Below are 17,270 nucleotides of genomic sequence, written 5' to 3' on the forward strand. Positions count from 1 at the left end.
AAAATGTTTTGCTATAATACAGATTCTTCTTAATCCCTTCTTAAGAATTAGCTTTCAATTGTTTCTCGAAAAAAAAAAAAAAGGAGAAGAATTAGCTTTCAATTTATATGGTACACCGGGTACCTTAACTATATTTTAGCTCAGTTATTGCATTGAACAACATTGCATATCTTCCATGATCCTCATGTACAAAGACCCAAAATTTCAACACTATGTTTCATGGGTTCTAAAGAACCACATATGCCCTTGTTCATGTTCTCCTTGGTCAAAGAAGACCTTTTTTTCCTCACTGCATTAGCATCAACTATATACTGAATAGGATGTTCTAATTGCTCTACGACTCAAAATCCTCCATTTGATAGGTCCAAATTTTGCAATAATTCAGAGGTTCTAAAATCCTTTTTATGGAATTGCATTCAAGAAAGAGAGTATCAGATTGTTTCCAATCTTTATATTTCAAGTAGCCTCTCTAATGCTAATACCTTCACTTCCTCCAAATTCACTGAAACCTTGCAGTCTTGTTCACTAGAGTAACGGCACCAATAGTGGGAGAGAGATTGAGTTGGTTAGTTAGTTAGGTAGTGACAATGGAGAAGTGGTTTTGAGTGGTATTGATAAGGAGAGAGATGGGAGGGGCAGAGAGAAATGGGTTTTGGGTGAAGAGGCACTGAGGCAGGAGTAGTAGGAGGGATCTGATGGGAGATTAGTGGAAAAGAAGAGAGGTAGGGTGGGGAATTGAGGAGTATGGAGAGGAGAGAGAGAGAGAGGGGAAGTGCAGTGGTTTTGAGGGAGTGGGGAAGAGAGAAGGGATGACCATGCCAAGGGAATGTGGACATTCTTGAAAAATGTAAATACTGGTGTCCACATTTTATATATGGTGTGCAAGTATGTGGACACTGTTAGATGTGAAGTAATAAGCAGTTTATTTATTTTTTGATAAAGCCAAAAGGAAGGGTTGGTACAAGCTTTTATTGCAAGACCAAGAGATATTCATATACAATTTAGAAGGAAATTTAGCTATAGAACCCTAACCTAAGTTAGTATCCTGTTATGAGCAGCAAAAATACACACGCAGCCCCTGCTTTGGCAAGTCAGAACTCAGAAGCATCTTCCACTATCACTTTTATTCATCATGGAAGCTTTTTCTCCTCCGTGCAGATATCTTCCAATACATTACTTGCAATCAAGAGGACAAGGAGGGAGAATTCTTTAAGCATAGCTATGAAAAGAACCTTTTTTTTTTAAATGCAAAACATCCAGCAGTCTTCTTTGCCTAATGTATCACAACGGAAGAAACTAGAAACAGTTTTTGAAATTTTTCCTCCAACTTGGAGAAGTTTTCCAAATGGTGATCACCAATTGCCAATTTTCAGGAGCTGTGCACACCCAGACAGACCCCTCTGGTGTTTGATCTCTGGTGTTTGATCTTAAGCTTGCAATGCCTGAGCTGTTACAAAAGCACTGGAGTACCTGCAAAATAGAGGCTTAGAGAGCATTAGGAAAGATTGCATAGAGCTATCTTTTTCACAATTTATAAAATCTGGTTGCTTAAATAAATCACTATTAAGAAAGTGTATTAGAAAGAAAGATCAATAATTTTTTGCCTTCTAGGTCTATACCAATTAGTAACCATCCAAACTTCCCCTGACTACTCAGTACTCGCATGTTTTGACAACATATGGATTCTCCTCAATTGCTTCTTTTATCTCTTCCTTGATGACTCTCTGAACTTTTTAACGGCATGCTGAGGTTTATGAAGTCAAAGATTTTCATTTCTTCTCTGATGAGATATTTTGAATACCCTAGTTGGACATTGCATATCCTCAATTATCATTAATCCCCATTAGAAAGGCATTATTGTCGTTCTCCATTTTTATGTTCAAACAACTTGATCTGCCATTCCGACTTTCATTACCATAAATCAAGCATAGGTCACAAAAAACAATTTAGGAACATTTAGCAAAGTCATCAAAAAAATGCATATATGATTGCATAAATACTAACAAACATATCCCACATTTGTGAATATGATTTCACAACTGTCTTTCATTCTTAGTGCCACCTGAATAACAAAAGCACCAGAATACAGTAAATACCTCTAATTATCTCCTCACGCCCTGATAAGCCTCCCCATTTTTTTTCCATTTTTATGGTAAGTCATGTGCTAGCTAATAAGCCTTGCCAAAATCTGACACGTTTTGATGGTACACAAATACCATTATATTGAGAACTACATGAAACCCACAAATAATTTAACCCAAACATGGATGCCACTTAATCTGCATAAAAATAATCAGAGGTCATTACCATCGAAATATGTTGTCCTACAATTAAAATAGGAATAGACTCATATCGAACTACAAGGAATAATAAAATAAAGTGATTCACATTTTGATAAAGATCAAGATTTATTCTAAACTTCCAGCAGAACCCACAGCATCTACATCTTAACTTAATGAATGAAACTTCAAAAATAATTTTATTCATATACATGCCTTCCCATGCCTTTTTCAATGTGTTAACACCTCAAGCCCATGTTCAGGTAAGACAAGAAAAACTATAGGAGAATATCATGCTTTGTTTTGTTTAACAATCCAAAGTTTTGCAACAATTTGATACGATTCTAAGGAAGGAACAAAATATAATTTATAAAATGAAATAAAACACACACACACACACAAAAAAAAGAAAAAAAGATTGCACTTAAGTTTATCTAACACTGAAGAGAGAGGAAAATAGATTGTGGCATATATACTGTAAAGAGTACTCTTAAAAGAGCAATCTTGCTTAGCTTTGACAAATATAATTTCTGACAACCGCAATGTCCACGTTTGTTCAATCATTACATTCCAAACATAGTTATAATGCTGACAAATGCCAGTTGGGAGTGGAGTGAGTTGACAAGAACTGAGAATATCACTCTTAAAAAGTGGAGAGACATAAGCTGAAGTCCATCTTTTCCCGTAACCAAATGCGTTACAGTTAAAGTTGTTAAACAGATACAAAGAATTTTCACAAATAAAAACTGAGTAATCACAAATATATATACCATAGAATCATTGAAACTCATAAAATACATTATACATACTTGATGTTTGAAAGAGGAAGAGGAAGTTGAAGATGAGACTCCTTTGCTGTTCATAAGAGCTAATAACGGGGATTGAATTCATGAGAAGATCTGAAAGGAGTATGTAACTTTGAGAAGATAACTTTTCTTTTTCCTTTTCTTCTTTTAATAAAGTAGGATTGAAATTGAATGCTTTGATCGATGATTTTCGTTGCTAAATAACCCTAAAATTCTAAGTATTTCGTTAGTTGTCCTGTTACGAAACAATTTGTAATAATAGCATCTCGAGTTTCTTAAACTCGAGATCCAATTTAAAAATCGAGCTTTTAAGACTCGTTTTTGTTGTTTTTCAGTTGCTGACATGGCGAAAGTTTCCACTTGGATAGCAAGTTTATAAAACTCGATTTTGGAAATCGAGTTTTATAAACTCGCTTTCGCTTTAACGCTTTTTTCCCTTACCACTTAAAACAATCTACAGAGACCCGTTCAAAATCTCTCAATCTCAGACACCGCTCTCTCAAACTCTCTCAAACTCTTCCCCTCACTGTGGAAATTTCAAAATCAACTCACTCTCTCAAACTCTGTCAAACTCGCCGTGCGGAAGGTGGTTCTCCCATTGAGACTCAGCCACCGAAACTGAGTTCTGCTCCCATTGACAGTGAGGCACTCAAAGTCAGTACTGCTCCCATTGAACCACCGTGCGCCTAAGGTACTCTCTCTTTCTCGAACTCCAATCTTAGGTTTTGGAGTTTCATGATGTTTCCTATTTCGTTTTTCAATTTCAGATCTTTCTGGGTTTTGGTTGTTCATGTCATTTCAGTGAATGCATGTATATTATTCTGTTTGGTTGTTTGGGAAATTAATGTTAGCAAAACTGATTGAGCATTTGATTGGGTTTCATTAGTTTAAAAAGTGTTAATATCTGGATTACATTGATATTTAATCTAGTTTGTTGGGGTTTCATTTGATTTGTTTGTGGGTTTTGTTTGATTTGTTTGTGGGTTTTGTTTGATTTGTTTGTGTATCTTGTTTCATGGTATTTTCACTGATTTGTTTTGGGTTTGTTTTAATTTTCTGATTGTATTTTCGTTTGTGGGTTTGTAAAGCAAATTATGGGTTTGATGAAATGGTTCTATGAACGGTGTATGAGTTGTGAAGTAATAAGTGAGAATATTCATTTGAAAAAAATGAGAACTTACACCTGAAAAATAATGGAAGGAAATGGAGTCAACAAAACAATACATCTAAGAATTTTTTTTTATTGGGTTAAAAATACTCAAATCAAGCCAAGGAACGAAAGATAAAAAAATATTAGTTGAAGAAGAGGATTATACCTGTGTTTGGAGTGTTTGGACCAAGAGCGATTCTGTGTTTTGCATCTCAGGATGAACCGGAACCTATGGATCTTATATAACATTGGTCCACAAATCTGTTTTCTGCAATTACATTTTTAATTTTAATTTATATTTACTTATCTGGGGGAAGGGAGGGAAAAAAAGAAGAAGAGGACGAGGATTATAAAAAAGTCTTTTTCAATTCTTAACCACCCAAAGGTTAGGAACCTCATGTGTAACTAAACATTAAGAAGTTGATGCATTCGGGTGATTGTGCAGAGGTAACACTAAGCTGAAATTAGAAGTTAGAAGTTAGAAGTTAGAAGTTAGCTGTCCACACTTACTGCACCACCAACAACATAAAATTTAGAAGTCAAACACCATCAAAGAAATCTTAAAAAGTGGGAAACAGAGTCACACCTGCAGACTTTTGAAAATAAAGTTTGATAACTACAGATCCAATGCTACAAAAACAAAAGCAGAAAGTTATAAATCTTAAATATGTATGATAAGATTGTACAAAAAAATAATAGTAGACAATATAATTAGCCCAATAAACTCAAAGAGATGGTACCAGAAGAGAATGTAGAGCTGTTTCAGCTTGATTTCCAAGGAAATACTGCAGAGCCATAGCAGCATGCTCCTGCAATAGGAAAATGCTAAAATAAGTAGGAAGTTTTAACCACCTGAACTAGGAGATGATTGTCAAGATTTTTCTAACATCATTGTATCTGCAAAGAAAAGAAATAACTGAAATACATTTTCACTGGCCTACATAATCACTGAAAACATTTTCTTGATCTATATAAATATTTAAAGTCCATTATGCTCCAACCCTTCATCTGAAACTCTTTATTCCGCCCCCTACTCCACATATTTTAAATACAATGCTATAACTCACTACTTCATTCGGGAAAGAATTAAAACTATATTGGACACACACACACACTATAAGTATCTATCAAAATGGGCATAGGGGACAAAAACTTGGCAAGATTCAAAAGGTAGGGTAGTCGGATTACCCGTAAAGTAACCAGAGTTGTAAAATGTTACCACTATCCTTTCTTTTTCTCTTTCTTTGATAAGTATCTCTCTTTTCTTTTCTTGACAAATTAAGAAATTTTATTAGAACAGAAACGAATTCAGCAAATAGCATGTAATTTCTACATCCTATAAAGTGATCACATTTGAAAATTTAAAAAAGCAATAAAATCCAAGAAAAAAACACAACAGATTATTGCCTAAAGCATGCAGCCAGTTTTATCATTATCCCTTCATATATTAGCCAAAAAGGCATAGCCAGATGGGTGGAAATATATTAAGAACTATCTGTCAAACAAAAAATCCATAAATAGAAAATATCATTCTTCTGTAAGTTTCACTTTCTGGAATTATTTGTGCTAGCCTTTATTTTATATATATATATATATATATATATATATATATATAAAACACTAAGGTAGAATTTTCAAAGGTGGAAAATTAGTCTCACCTGTGCTGGGACCGCAACAGCTAGCCTTGCAGGAATATTCTTGGGATCAAGGATGAGGGAAAGCTGATATAAAACTGATCCAGAAAATACCGTTGCAAAGAAAATGTTCCATATTGTAAACCAAAGGACTTTGTTACATGCACTCTTTTCTATATCACTATGAGAAACATATCCTTGAATAGATGAAAGCAACTCCATTATAGGAGGCACTATTTTCAGAAACAACTGAAGAATAAGACTGGGAAGGTATCCTGTAACTACTTCACTAACAAATGTTCTGCCCAAAAAAAATCATAAAATTAGTACTCTGTCACCAATAGATTAAATAAAACAGGCATTAGATTTTCTCATGAAAACATTATAATAATAACAAATTAGATTCCTCTTGATTTTTAAGTTGCATATGGGCAATTAATAATATCACCAAATCACCCCAAATATTCAATAAAATATCAGCCAAAACCACTGCAGTTTTCATCCCCCATGCCCCATGCCCAATGGTCATTTATTTTGCATGACAAAGATTATGCAATATGATAAGTTGATATATCATTCAATGATAACTAAAACTTAAGACTTGAAACTCTCATGCTCTTCAATCTTACCAATCTCATAGCAAGCTAAATAAGTGCAATCTCCTCCTTTAAATAACACATTAGAGATAATAAAATGAAGTTAAGCCTCTCAAGGACAGACATACAAGGGGGCACCATTTCAATGTTTGTGTACCTGAGCCCCCCAGAACTAATTACACCGACAAAAAATTTCTCCCATCCCCTTGAAATTTTCTGTATCAAGACTGCTTCAGTTTGACATAAGATGCTACAGACACCTAAACAAAGTCCCTTTACAGGATGTATAATTTATATAACGAAGCAGCTTTACTCAAATTTTCATCAAAGGTGCCTTCTCTCAGTGTTGTAGGGTTAAGCAGAACCAGTAAAGAAGTGTGCATTAAATTTTAGAAAGTGGAATGTAGACCATGCAGTTCAGTAAAGAGCCTTCATTTATCAAAATAATATACCCAGCCACTCTATTTAGTGATTCTGAACTCAAATTTAATCTGAATGACAATATTTATTATTTAAAAAGTACACAGACTGGGAACTCTGAGTAGATATCCTTAATTAATAAGAGGAAGCATTACATGGGAGAAGTACAATCATACGCCTATGAGGAAGAGTCCTGTAGAATTAAGAAAGTCATTTACTAATTACATAGAAAGTCCGGCCAACTCTCAAGCTGTCTCTTTACAGCAATAGGGCTTAGATAGGGCCTTCATTGTTGTTTTGACTACTTTAGTGAACATAAGATCAAGGGGGAATCAAGTAACCAAGTTCCTTTCAGTCAATGGCAAAAGCCAGTAAGCCACGTACAACTAAAGCTAAAATGTACTACAAAAACCAGATTCTTATTTGTGTGGTGGCAACACCATAGATATGCAAAATTCAACTATTTTAGACGTCTAAATATCCATTTATGGACTTCAATCTAGTTATTACAATTCAATAAGGGGAAGAATCATTCTGAACCATTGTTCAACCAATTGATAAGTGGCAGGAAACATGATACTCACACAGTCCATATATGTTCAACCAATTGATAAATAAGCATGCTAAAAGTTCATAACCAACACAAAGCAGAATTAATGAAAGTAGTCATTTTATTTGGTACAGAATTCAATTTCTTTTAATTGTAAAAGTTTACAAAATTATTCCAACTCCAAAAAATTCATTATGTTTTTTTCTAACTTACCAATTCTAATTTCTTTGATTGCGTAAACATCATCGATTTGCATGTTTTTTGGTATGATTGCGAACTTACGTTTTTTGAAGAAAATTCTATTTTACAGTAGCACTCCTTTGCCCCTACACTATTAATGATCTCACAGTTGCATTGTTTGCAGTATGGAGCCTCGGATTGATGAGGAGTTAGAGGTCTTGGACCCCGGTCCGCGTGAGAGGTCATTGTTGACACGACAGCCATATCATCGATCAGAGGCCATTTGGAATGGCGAGGTGAAATTTCTAGTTCTAACAACTGCTTTAATATTTACGTTGTCTTTGATTGTTAGTTAGCAAGTTCTTTCAATGTTGTATTTCTAGTTCTAACAACCGCTATAATTTTGATCGATTTTGTAGGACTCGGGCCCACTTACGTGCCGTGGTCGCACTAAGGAGATGGCAAACATTCAGATGCAAGATAATCGAGTCATTGATATTATCAAATTGCTAAGGCTAGAAGGATTGTTTAGAGCCCCTTCAAGAGAGATAGACAATTGCCTAATATCGGCCCTAGTTGAGCGATGGCGGCCGGAGACTCATTCTTTCCATCTTCCACATGGTGAGATGACAATCACCCTAGAAGATGTGGAGGTAATTTTTGGACTTCCGATAGACGGTGACGTCTTGGTTGGGCCGACTGCTGTGGTGGATGATGGGGGTTGGAGGCGATTGTGTACGGAGTTGCTAGGTTTTAGTCCGCCGAATGACAATAAAACATTGGTGGGGCAAAGAATTCTCATCAGCCGACTTGTTGAGGCCGTTGCAGCGCCATTGCCTCATGACGCAACGGAGATGCAGATACACCGGTATGCCCGGTGCTATATGTTAGCGCTAATAGGGGACAAACTTTTCATGGACAAGTCAGGAGATAGGGTGCATTTGATGTTCCTGGACTTCATGCGTAACCTTCGTGATCCGCCACATTATAGCTGGGGTAGTGGTTGCCTGGCCTGGTTATATAGGGAGTTGTGTCGGGCAAGCGAGAAAGGGGCATCGCAGATTGGTGGGGCGTGCACCTTGGTCCAGTATTGGGCATGGGCAAGGTTGCCATTCTTGTGCCCGAGGATAGAGCCCCCACCTGGATGTGATTATGGCCCATGGCCATATGCTCCACTTGCATTTAAGTAAGTCTTTTCTTGATACCAAGTGTGTTCTGCAATGTACATTTTTGTGTAACTAAATTGTATTATTGTTCTTATGTTTTTTGCTTGCTTGTAATTGTAGGTGGGTGCGGGTGCCAAGCCCGAAGAGTAGACCATCCAGCATGGCCTTGGTCCACTATCGCGAGCTATTAGTTACAATGCAGCCAGAGCAGGTAATAATATTCAAAAAATTTGTTTGGTTATGATCATTTTCGTTAATAATATGATTGCTTCATCCTTTAACATATCTTTTGTTATAATTTTAGTTTTTTTACCCTTTATATATGTATTTTCCCTTGTTTCACATTTGAAGATGCTATGATAATTGTTTTTTTTTTTTCTATCGTAGATTGTGTGGCAGCCATACGAGGCACACTTCAGCCACCTTCCTGAGTTCTGCGTTGCAGGGAGGGATATGTGGACAGCAAGGGTGCCGCTTCTGTGTTTTTGCATAGTAGAGAGACACCACCCAGACCGTGTCCTTCGACAGTTTGGCTTGGCGCAGGAGCGGCCTGACCATGTTGTCTACGATGATAGGCTGCATAAAATCGACTTACGTGGGAAGGTGGAAAGGAATTGGAGGGAGGAGCATGGACCGTATATCATTTCTTGGGAAATGAGACGACAACAAGTTTGTCGTGCACCTCCTCAGATTGGTGAGATGCCCCGCAATCATGCCTATTACGTCTGGTACCGTCCGGTCACTCGAAAGTATGTCGACCGCAACAGCGCTAAATTAGATATTATGGTAATGTGTTCTACTTACATTTGATTGCCTACTTCGTTTTACTTGAGTACATGTATGAACATAAAATCAATTTCTATGAATTTCTCAGCAAATCTGGTTTGCTTTGACTGACATGTAATGAAATAGTTTTTGATACATATAGTATTCTAATAGAACTGTTAGTTTTGAGTAGATTCATAAGTCTTATATTATTCATTCATTAATTGATACATAAATGATGTTGGTTCTTTCTCCGTTTCAGATTCAAAGCCATTTAGCGCTGTTGGCGATGCTTCCTGAAGGCAGCCAAGCTCACAACCATGTCCGGCGTATCCTAAATAATGTGGCTGGCCTTGGTGGTGGTCCTGCAGTAAATGAGCATGCAAACAATGGGGATGAGACTGAACTAGCAGCTGCTGCAACCCCAAGCACAAGTGCAGCACCCGTAAGTACACCGACCCGTGGTCATCGTGCTACTACAAGCCCAAGCACAAGCGCAGCTAGGGGTCGTCTTCGGCCTGCTACAGCAACCCCAAGCACAAGTGCAGTTAGGGGCCGTGGTTGGCGTGCAACAACCCCTCGGGTTGTAACTACTCTTGAGATGCCTCCACCCATCCCGCAAGCATCTCTTCAACATGAGGTCCCTTCACCCATCCCATATGTATCTCCTCAGCCCGAGGTCCCTTCACCCAGCCCACCTTCGCAGCCCAATTTCGATGTCAGTATTGACCAAAATGTGACCCCTCCTATACTCCCCGAGACACCCTCATACCCACACACTGGCTCTAGTGCACCCACTCCTGGCCTCTACATAGAGCAGGATTACCCACCTACCACATCCTCATCTGACCCTCTAGGATCTCCGGTTGGGATTGACACTGTAGAGCCACATATTGATGTACCGGACCTTAATCCCCCTCATCAGGCCTCACCCCCACGAGGTAGACCGCAACGCAGTAGAAGAGCACCCACGTGTGGGACAGGTGGACACAAAATAGGACACCGAGGCCCCGCTATGGTATGATAACTTTAATTTGAATGTAATAATATATTTTCTACTTCACTTTACTCTTACCATTATGGAGAATATTGATTGCATGCATGTAATGGAATTTGCAGCACGATGATGACCCTAAGGTTGATGCCCCGCAGCCTCCTCCCCCACACAAACATTACACGAGGGCTAAAAAACACAAAATTGGTGAACCTTGAGTAAGTGCCTTGAAAATTATGTTTCATACTTTACATATTAGAAACTTTAGGATTTTAATTGACTTTCAATACATTACCATTGTAGTAAATGTTATTTTCCCTCATTTGATGATGTATGCAAATTTCTATTTATGTGTTATTCCAGGGTGGAAGTTACATTTTTGAGTTTGAAAATTTCTTAGATCTTCAAGTTTGTCGAGAGTTTGTGGGTAAGTCTCAACTATTATGCACATTACTTATTTCAAGCTTGTTGACCTATAATTATGTGTTGTCAATCTAGTTCAAAGGTTTAGACATTCTATTAGGTCAGTGTAGTTGATATGGATCTTCCCCTTTGTAAATGCATGAAGCAGAATAGACATTCTGTTTGGTAGTGGTCCACCTCTTGAGTTTGTAGTTTAAGGCATCTTCATTGAGTGATATTACTGAACTTGTGGAAGAGAGAATTGGGCAATTGGAGAGCAGGAGGATTAGTAAGAGAGCGGAGAAGAAATCCTGGGCTGCTTCTATGAAGCCATTGGAGTTAGCTGAGGAGCTTGAGAAGAAGCATGCTTCTACTGGTTTGCATTGGGAAGAGGGTGCAGCTGCTCAGCCAATGAGGCTTGAGGGCGTACGAAGAGGATCAACCACATTAGGATACTTTGATCTTGATGCGGATAATGCTATTACAAGGACCATTTCTTCTCAGGCATTCAGGAGAGATCATGGTTCCCCTCAAGCTTTGGCTGTTCATACTAATTATATTGCAATTGGAATGTCAAAAGGGGTCATTCTTGTTGTGCCCAGTAAATATTCCGGTTATAATGCTGACCACATGGATCCAAAGGTTACTTTTGCATCAATCTGCTTATATTGCTCTTACTTGTTAGCCTTTCATGTTCCTTCAGGATTCTATGTTTCTATATGTTATTTGTTCATCTTTTGGTTGAAACTTGAATAGATTCCAGGAAATATATTTTGGGTGTAATTAGAATCAAGGGAGAATGTTGTGCATGTGCCCTTTAAAATAATAGTCAATTCCTGGTGTCATCTTTGCTGAATTGCTTAAGTATCAACTTAATTGCTTATTTCAATCTCTAAAATGCTCCAATGAATTTCACACAAAACAGCAGTACATACTTGATTTTGTACAGGATGACTTCCATACACAAATAACTTGATATTATTGAAAAGAAACACAATGTATCAGCTTTAAAAATTAAAAAAGAAAAACCTTTGGTGTGCGTACTTAGTATGAGTATATTCTGTAAGGATGACTTATATACATAAATATAATGTGCATACTTAGCATGAGTGTGTTGGTACTTCCTCAACAAAGTTCTTATTCAGATATGCCCTTAGTATATGGTTATCCGTTAAGATACCATTGATTGGTAATATCTAAATTTCTTCTGTTACAGAAATCGAACATGTTAAGTGAGGAATTTGGCTTTTTATGGTAATTTCAGTATGCAAACATCTGGATGCTTAATTAAATTGTGAAGCTTCTAAGTACATTTGCTTTTGCTATGAGCCACGTTGTAGTTACGACAGAAATAACTTTACTCAATAAACCATGCTGTTTATGTTCCAGATGTCGATGCTCGGTCTGCAAGGGGATAGGTCTCATGCCCCTGTAACTTCCATGCGCTTTAATCAGCAAGGGGACCTGCTCTTAGCTGGTTATGGTGATGGTCATATAACTGTTTGGGATGTGCAGAGATCATCATCAGCAAAAGTTATTACTGGAGAGCATACAGCACCAGTTGTACATACGTTATTTCTGGGGCAGGATTCTCAGGTTACTCGTCAATTTAAAGCAGTTACTGGTGATAGTAAGGGTCTCGTTCTGTTGCATGCTTTCTCAGTTGTTCCCTTGCTCAATAGGTTCTCCATCAAAACCCAGGTAAAACGTTAGTATGCATCAATATGTGATTTATGATTGTGGCACTATGTATAATATGCTTGTGAGTTGACATCATCTCCAAACTAATGATCATATTGTTACTTGAAATAGTGTCTTCTTGATGGACAAAAAACGGGAATTGTGCTATCAGCTTCACCGGTCCTTTTTGATGAATTCTCTGGAGGTGCTTCCCTGTCCTCTCAGGGAAACAATGCAGTTTCATCCAGCAGTCTTGGTAGTATGATGGGAGGTGTAGTAGGTGGAGATGCTGGCTGGAAACTCTTTAATGAAGGCTCTTCTTTAGCTGAAGAAGGTGTGGTCATATTTGTCACCCATCAAACTGCTCTGGTGGTATGAAGCCCTCAAATGATTGCACAAATTCCATGTACCTTTTGTCTTGTGAATTGATGTTGTTCTTCTTAGTGGTTATATCTTGTTCAGAATGTGTTAAAGCCACATTTGCATGTTACAGGTAAGGCTTACTCCTACTTTGGAAGTCTATTCGCAGCTTTCTAAGCCAGATGGGGTTCAAGAGGGTTCTATGCCTTATACTGCGTGGAAATGCATGACACAATCACGCAGTTTGCCTAGTGGTATGCATTGAGTGAATTTTGGGCATTTATGTTGAGATATTTCATCTTTCTAAGATATGAATTTGTTACAGAAAACGTACCTGTAGAAGCATCAGAGAGAGTCTACTTGCTCGCAATTGCTTGGGACCGAAAAGTTCAGGTTGCAAAGTTAATCAAATTAGAGCTAAAAGTATATGGGAAATGGTCTCTTGACAATGCAGCTATAGGTGTGGCTTGGTTGGATGATCAGGTACGTATTTAGTTATTCATATATTGTTGATTTGTCTTTTGTTGTATTTAAATAGTGTTATTTAGGTTGGGTGCCTAGTAAATAATTGTAAATGCTTTGCATGTAATGAGATTTTTGTACTTGACCAGATACTGGTTGTTCTTACATCAACTGGACAACTCTGTCTGTTTGCTAAGGATGGAACTATGATTCACCAAACAAGTTTTTCTCTGGATGGTTATGGTGGAGATGATCTTGTTGCATACCATACCCACTTTATTAATATCTATGGAAATCCTGAGAAAGCTTTTCACAATTGCATAGCTGTAAGAGGAGCTTCAGTATACATCCTTGGTCCTATGCATCTTGCTGTTTCTCGCCTTCTCCCATGGAAGGAACAGATTCAGGTTCTGTGGAAAGCGGGTGATTGGATGGGTGCACTGAACATGTCAATGACACTTTATGATGGCCAGGCGCATGGTGTTATTGACCTTCCTAGAACCTTGGATGCTGTACAGGAGGCCATAATGCCCTACCTTGTGGAGTTGCTTTTGTCATATGTAGATGAAGTATTTTCTTATATTTTGGTGGCATTTTGCAACCAAGTTGAGAAAATGGAACCACTGGACAACCCAAATAGTAGAAGCAGTTCTGTGCACTCTGAAATAAAAGAGCAATACACTTGTGTTGGTGGAGTTGCTGTGGAATTCTGTGTTCATATCAAGAGGACTGACATCCTTTTTGATGAAATTTTCTCCAAGTTTGTGGCGGTACAACAGAGAGGTATCATTACATCTCTGAGTCTTCTTGTGTTGAATGCTTCAATTACTACGCAGTTTGATCTTTGATGTCCAGGTTGAAGTTCATTTTTTAAGTGAAACTTGGTAACTCAATTTGTGATAGCCGTAACTACATAACATGAGGCTAGAAAGTTTAACAAACTTTGAAGGTCAGACTGTTTGCTTAGAGAGCTTTCCTTGTGATGAAGTTTTTCTAATGCTATATTCTATTTTACCTTCGCCTTTTAAGATTGGGTTTGTTACTAGGAAGGGTGCAAGTGTTATTCAGCTCTCCTAGCACCTTGAGAGTGATGTATTCTGTGTTGACACTTTGCTAGTACAAAATTAGGTTGAGTTAGTGTCTGCTGTGGTCTAATTGCTTGTGAAGTGTGTGTATTCTATATATATATATATATAGCAGCCCTTCACTTGCGATAATTTTTCCATATTAGCAGTCCTTAGACATTACTCTTTCGGTGATTTACCTTTTGTTTCATTACATTTTTCAGACACATTTTTGGAGCTTTTGGAACCATATATATTGAAGGACATGCTTGGATCACTGCCTCCTGAGGTATAGCTTGATGTCCCAGTGCTTAGCCTTATTGGCAGCTTAATCATAAATTCTGATATTTCTTTTTCTTTTTTCGTTTTATTTTGTTAGATTATGCAAGCACTTGTAGAACATTACAGCAGCAAAGGATGGTTACAACGAGTTGAACAATGCGTCCTTCACATGGATATCTGTTCTTTGGATTTCAATCAGGTCTTACCTTCAAAACCTTTGTTAATCATTTTTGTTGTTGGAGTAAATTTATTTGTTATGATTTATTGACTTGATTGGATAATGATTATTATTTTTCCTTGTAGGTTGTTAGGTTATGTAGAGAGCATGGATTATATGGTGCTCTGGTGTATCTCTTCAATAAAGGATTGGATGATTTTAGGGCTCCTTTAGAGGAGCTGTTGGTGGTCTTGCGAAATAGTCAAAAGGAGAGTGCTGCTGCCCTTGGGTATGTATAATGTGTTCCTTGTATTCTTATTCATTGAATATGGAAGATTTTTTAATATCATGTTCTCATTCTAGTTTGCTTCTCTTCTATGAATGTTGTCATGTCAATATTTAAAAATTGATTGGATTTAGGGTCTGTTTGGGATCTGCTTATTTTGCTGAAACTGAAAACTTTTTGCTGAAAGTACTGTAGATAAAGGTAAAAGTTAGCTAAAATAGTATAGTGGGACTCATGAATAGTACCAAAAAGTGCAGTGGGGCCTATGAATAGTGTAGTGGGGCCGAATAGACATTCTGTTTGGTAGTGGTCCACCTCTTGAGTTTGTAGTTTAAGGCATCTTATATATTTTTTGTAGACGTATATCTCAATTCTAATTCAGCTTTAGTTTAATCGAGATCTACTCTTGCTTTGGTTTATGACAAATATGATGCTCAAGAAATTTCTTAATATGATAAGCATTGGTTAATTTTTGTGCTAAACAAAGTTTGATTTGCATGTTTTAGGAATAATTCTATAAATCAGTATTGTTCTTTACTGGATGCTTCCATTTAAAGATATAGAAAACCTTGGATTGGTGATGCAATCCCTTATCCACATTACAAACTTCACTGGAAAACCAGTAGCTATCAAGCACATGGTAATAAAATTCCAATTTACAGAGTCATAAGCTTTCCTTAGGTCTGCTTTAATAGCACATCTACCTAGACCACAGCATACCTATTACTTGAGAAAGGAGGCTTCGGAGTTACCTTAGGATTAGTAACCTTCACTTGAGCTTGCTTTCTCCTTGAATTATCAGTCTTCACTGCATCTACAACCTCCTTAGCCATAGGAACCCATCGTCTCTTAGTCATCCTCTTTGGATCAACCATTTCAGTATTACCACAATTGGCAGCAGAGTGTCCAAAAAATTTGCATTTTGGACACTTCATAGGGATCCATGGGTACTCAATCCCAACAAGAAATTAATTACCATTCCCCATATCAACTTAAATCTCCCTAGGAAACTCAGCCTCCAGATCAACATCCACAAAAACCTGAGTAAAACTGAGCCTTTGATTCACTTTAGTTACAATATCAGTGTACAAAGGCCTTTCAACCCCACTGGCCACATGCCCTAAACAAATGTGATTCTAGTACTCCACAGGGAGATGAAAATTTTTATCCAAATAGGAATTTTCCTTAAAGAAAGATCAAGAAATTGCATTCTTGGCTGCCACTTACGCAAGAAGATGGATTTGTTTGCATTTTGTGTCTCCCGCATGAATACCCCTTCTTTACACTCAGGTGCATTCACACAAGCTATTCTACATTCCTCTAGTATTACTTTCTAGCATTTTTCCCTAGAGCTGTCAAAACTTCTGCAGAATGAATGCTTTAGTAGCATATTTTTAATCTATAGGCATGTGCAATATTGAAATAAGTGCATATAAAGTGCCCACATTCTGGTTTTTGGTTATATATTGACCTTATAGCCCCTAGATAAAGATAATCTGACATGTCTGTTTCCCAAGCTTGATGAGTCTCTTAGGCTAAGATCTGGATGTATGTGTTTGACTCTGATTAGAATCAATGCCTAGCTTGAACACTTTATTTTTGAAAACCTTAGGCCAAATCCTAGCCAAACATACATTGTTTCAGGTTGGGTTAGTTGAAACTTAACGATTGTTGTTCATATCATTTAAAAGTATGGTTTTACCAGTATGAGACAAAGGTGTGCTCAAGTATTGAAGTTTTCAAGGTTGAAATGGACCTGAAATCAGGGATTGTGCTTAATGTAATCTTCTTTATGTGCCAGATCGAATAGAGGATGCAAACTGGCATCTCAACAAATTTGAACGTGCTGGGAAGACACATGCAAAGGCTTCAAAATTGGAGGTTTCAAGGAGTGCAAATGGTTCACAGCAGAGTGTTGCTGCATCACCAAATGAAGAGATGATGGAAATTTCTAGGGACTGTTCTTCTACAGAAACAAATCTGTTTCACATGGTCTCATTCCAACAAGAAAATTTTGTTCAGACCAACTCCACCGGA

The 17,270-nt window shown here is 37.5% G+C and overlaps 1 protein-coding gene and 1 long non-coding RNA gene across 3 annotated transcripts; one reads left to right on the forward strand and one right to left on the reverse strand.

The window, feature by feature from the left end:
• Window positions 1-906: 906 nt before the first annotated feature.
• On the reverse strand, window positions 907-3,265 carry LOC126717101 (uncharacterized). 2 transcript variants are annotated; one of them, XR_007652432.1, is made up of 3 exons: window positions 3,089-3,265; window positions 2,097-2,279; window positions 907-1,470 (listed from the first exon to the last, which is right to left on the reverse strand). It is a non-coding gene; the product is annotated as an uncharacterized LOC126717101 (long non-coding RNA). The 2 variants fall into 2 exon arrangements; XR_007652431.1 differs by lacking the exon at window positions 2,097-2,279.
• Window positions 3,266-3,673: 408 nt separating this feature from the next.
• On the forward strand, window positions 3,674-15,246 carry LOC126719267 (uncharacterized). Its single transcript, XM_050421839.1, has 15 exons — window positions 3,674-3,776; window positions 7,800-7,911; window positions 8,035-8,801; window positions 8,902-8,992; window positions 9,169-9,567; window positions 9,809-10,564; window positions 11,156-11,584; window positions 12,332-12,643; window positions 12,755-12,994; window positions 13,116-13,236; window positions 13,308-13,465; window positions 13,594-14,227; window positions 14,733-14,797; window positions 14,888-14,989; window positions 15,094-15,246. The coding sequence occupies exons 2-15, from the start codon at window positions 7,801-7,803 to the stop codon at window positions 15,244-15,246; spliced, it is 4,338 nt and encodes a 1,445-aa protein (XP_050277796.1). The 5' UTR covers window positions 3,674-3,776; window position 7,800.
• The last annotated feature ends 2,024 nt before the right edge of the window (window positions 15,247-17,270 follow it).

This window comes from Quercus robur, chromosome 3 (genome assembly GCF_932294415.1).
Source record: "Quercus robur chromosome 3, dhQueRobu3.1, whole genome shotgun sequence".
NCBI classification, from domain to species: domain Eukaryota; kingdom Viridiplantae; phylum Streptophyta; class Magnoliopsida; order Fagales; family Fagaceae; genus Quercus; species Quercus robur.

Bases quoted from the DNA above. Each gene is read 5' to 3' on its own strand.
- LOC126719267 (XM_050421839.1), top strand. From the start codon at position 7,801: ATGGAGCCTCGGATTGATGAGGAGTTAGAGGTCTTGGACCCCGGTCCG. The intron at 9,568-9,808 runs GTAATGTGTTCT...TCTCCGTTTCAG, and splicing joins GCGCTAAATTAGATATTATG to ATTCAAAGCCATTTAGCGCT. The intron at 14,798-14,887 runs GTATAGCTTGAT...TTATTTTGTTAG, and splicing joins TTGGATCACTGCCTCCTGAG to ATTATGCAAGCACTTGTAGA.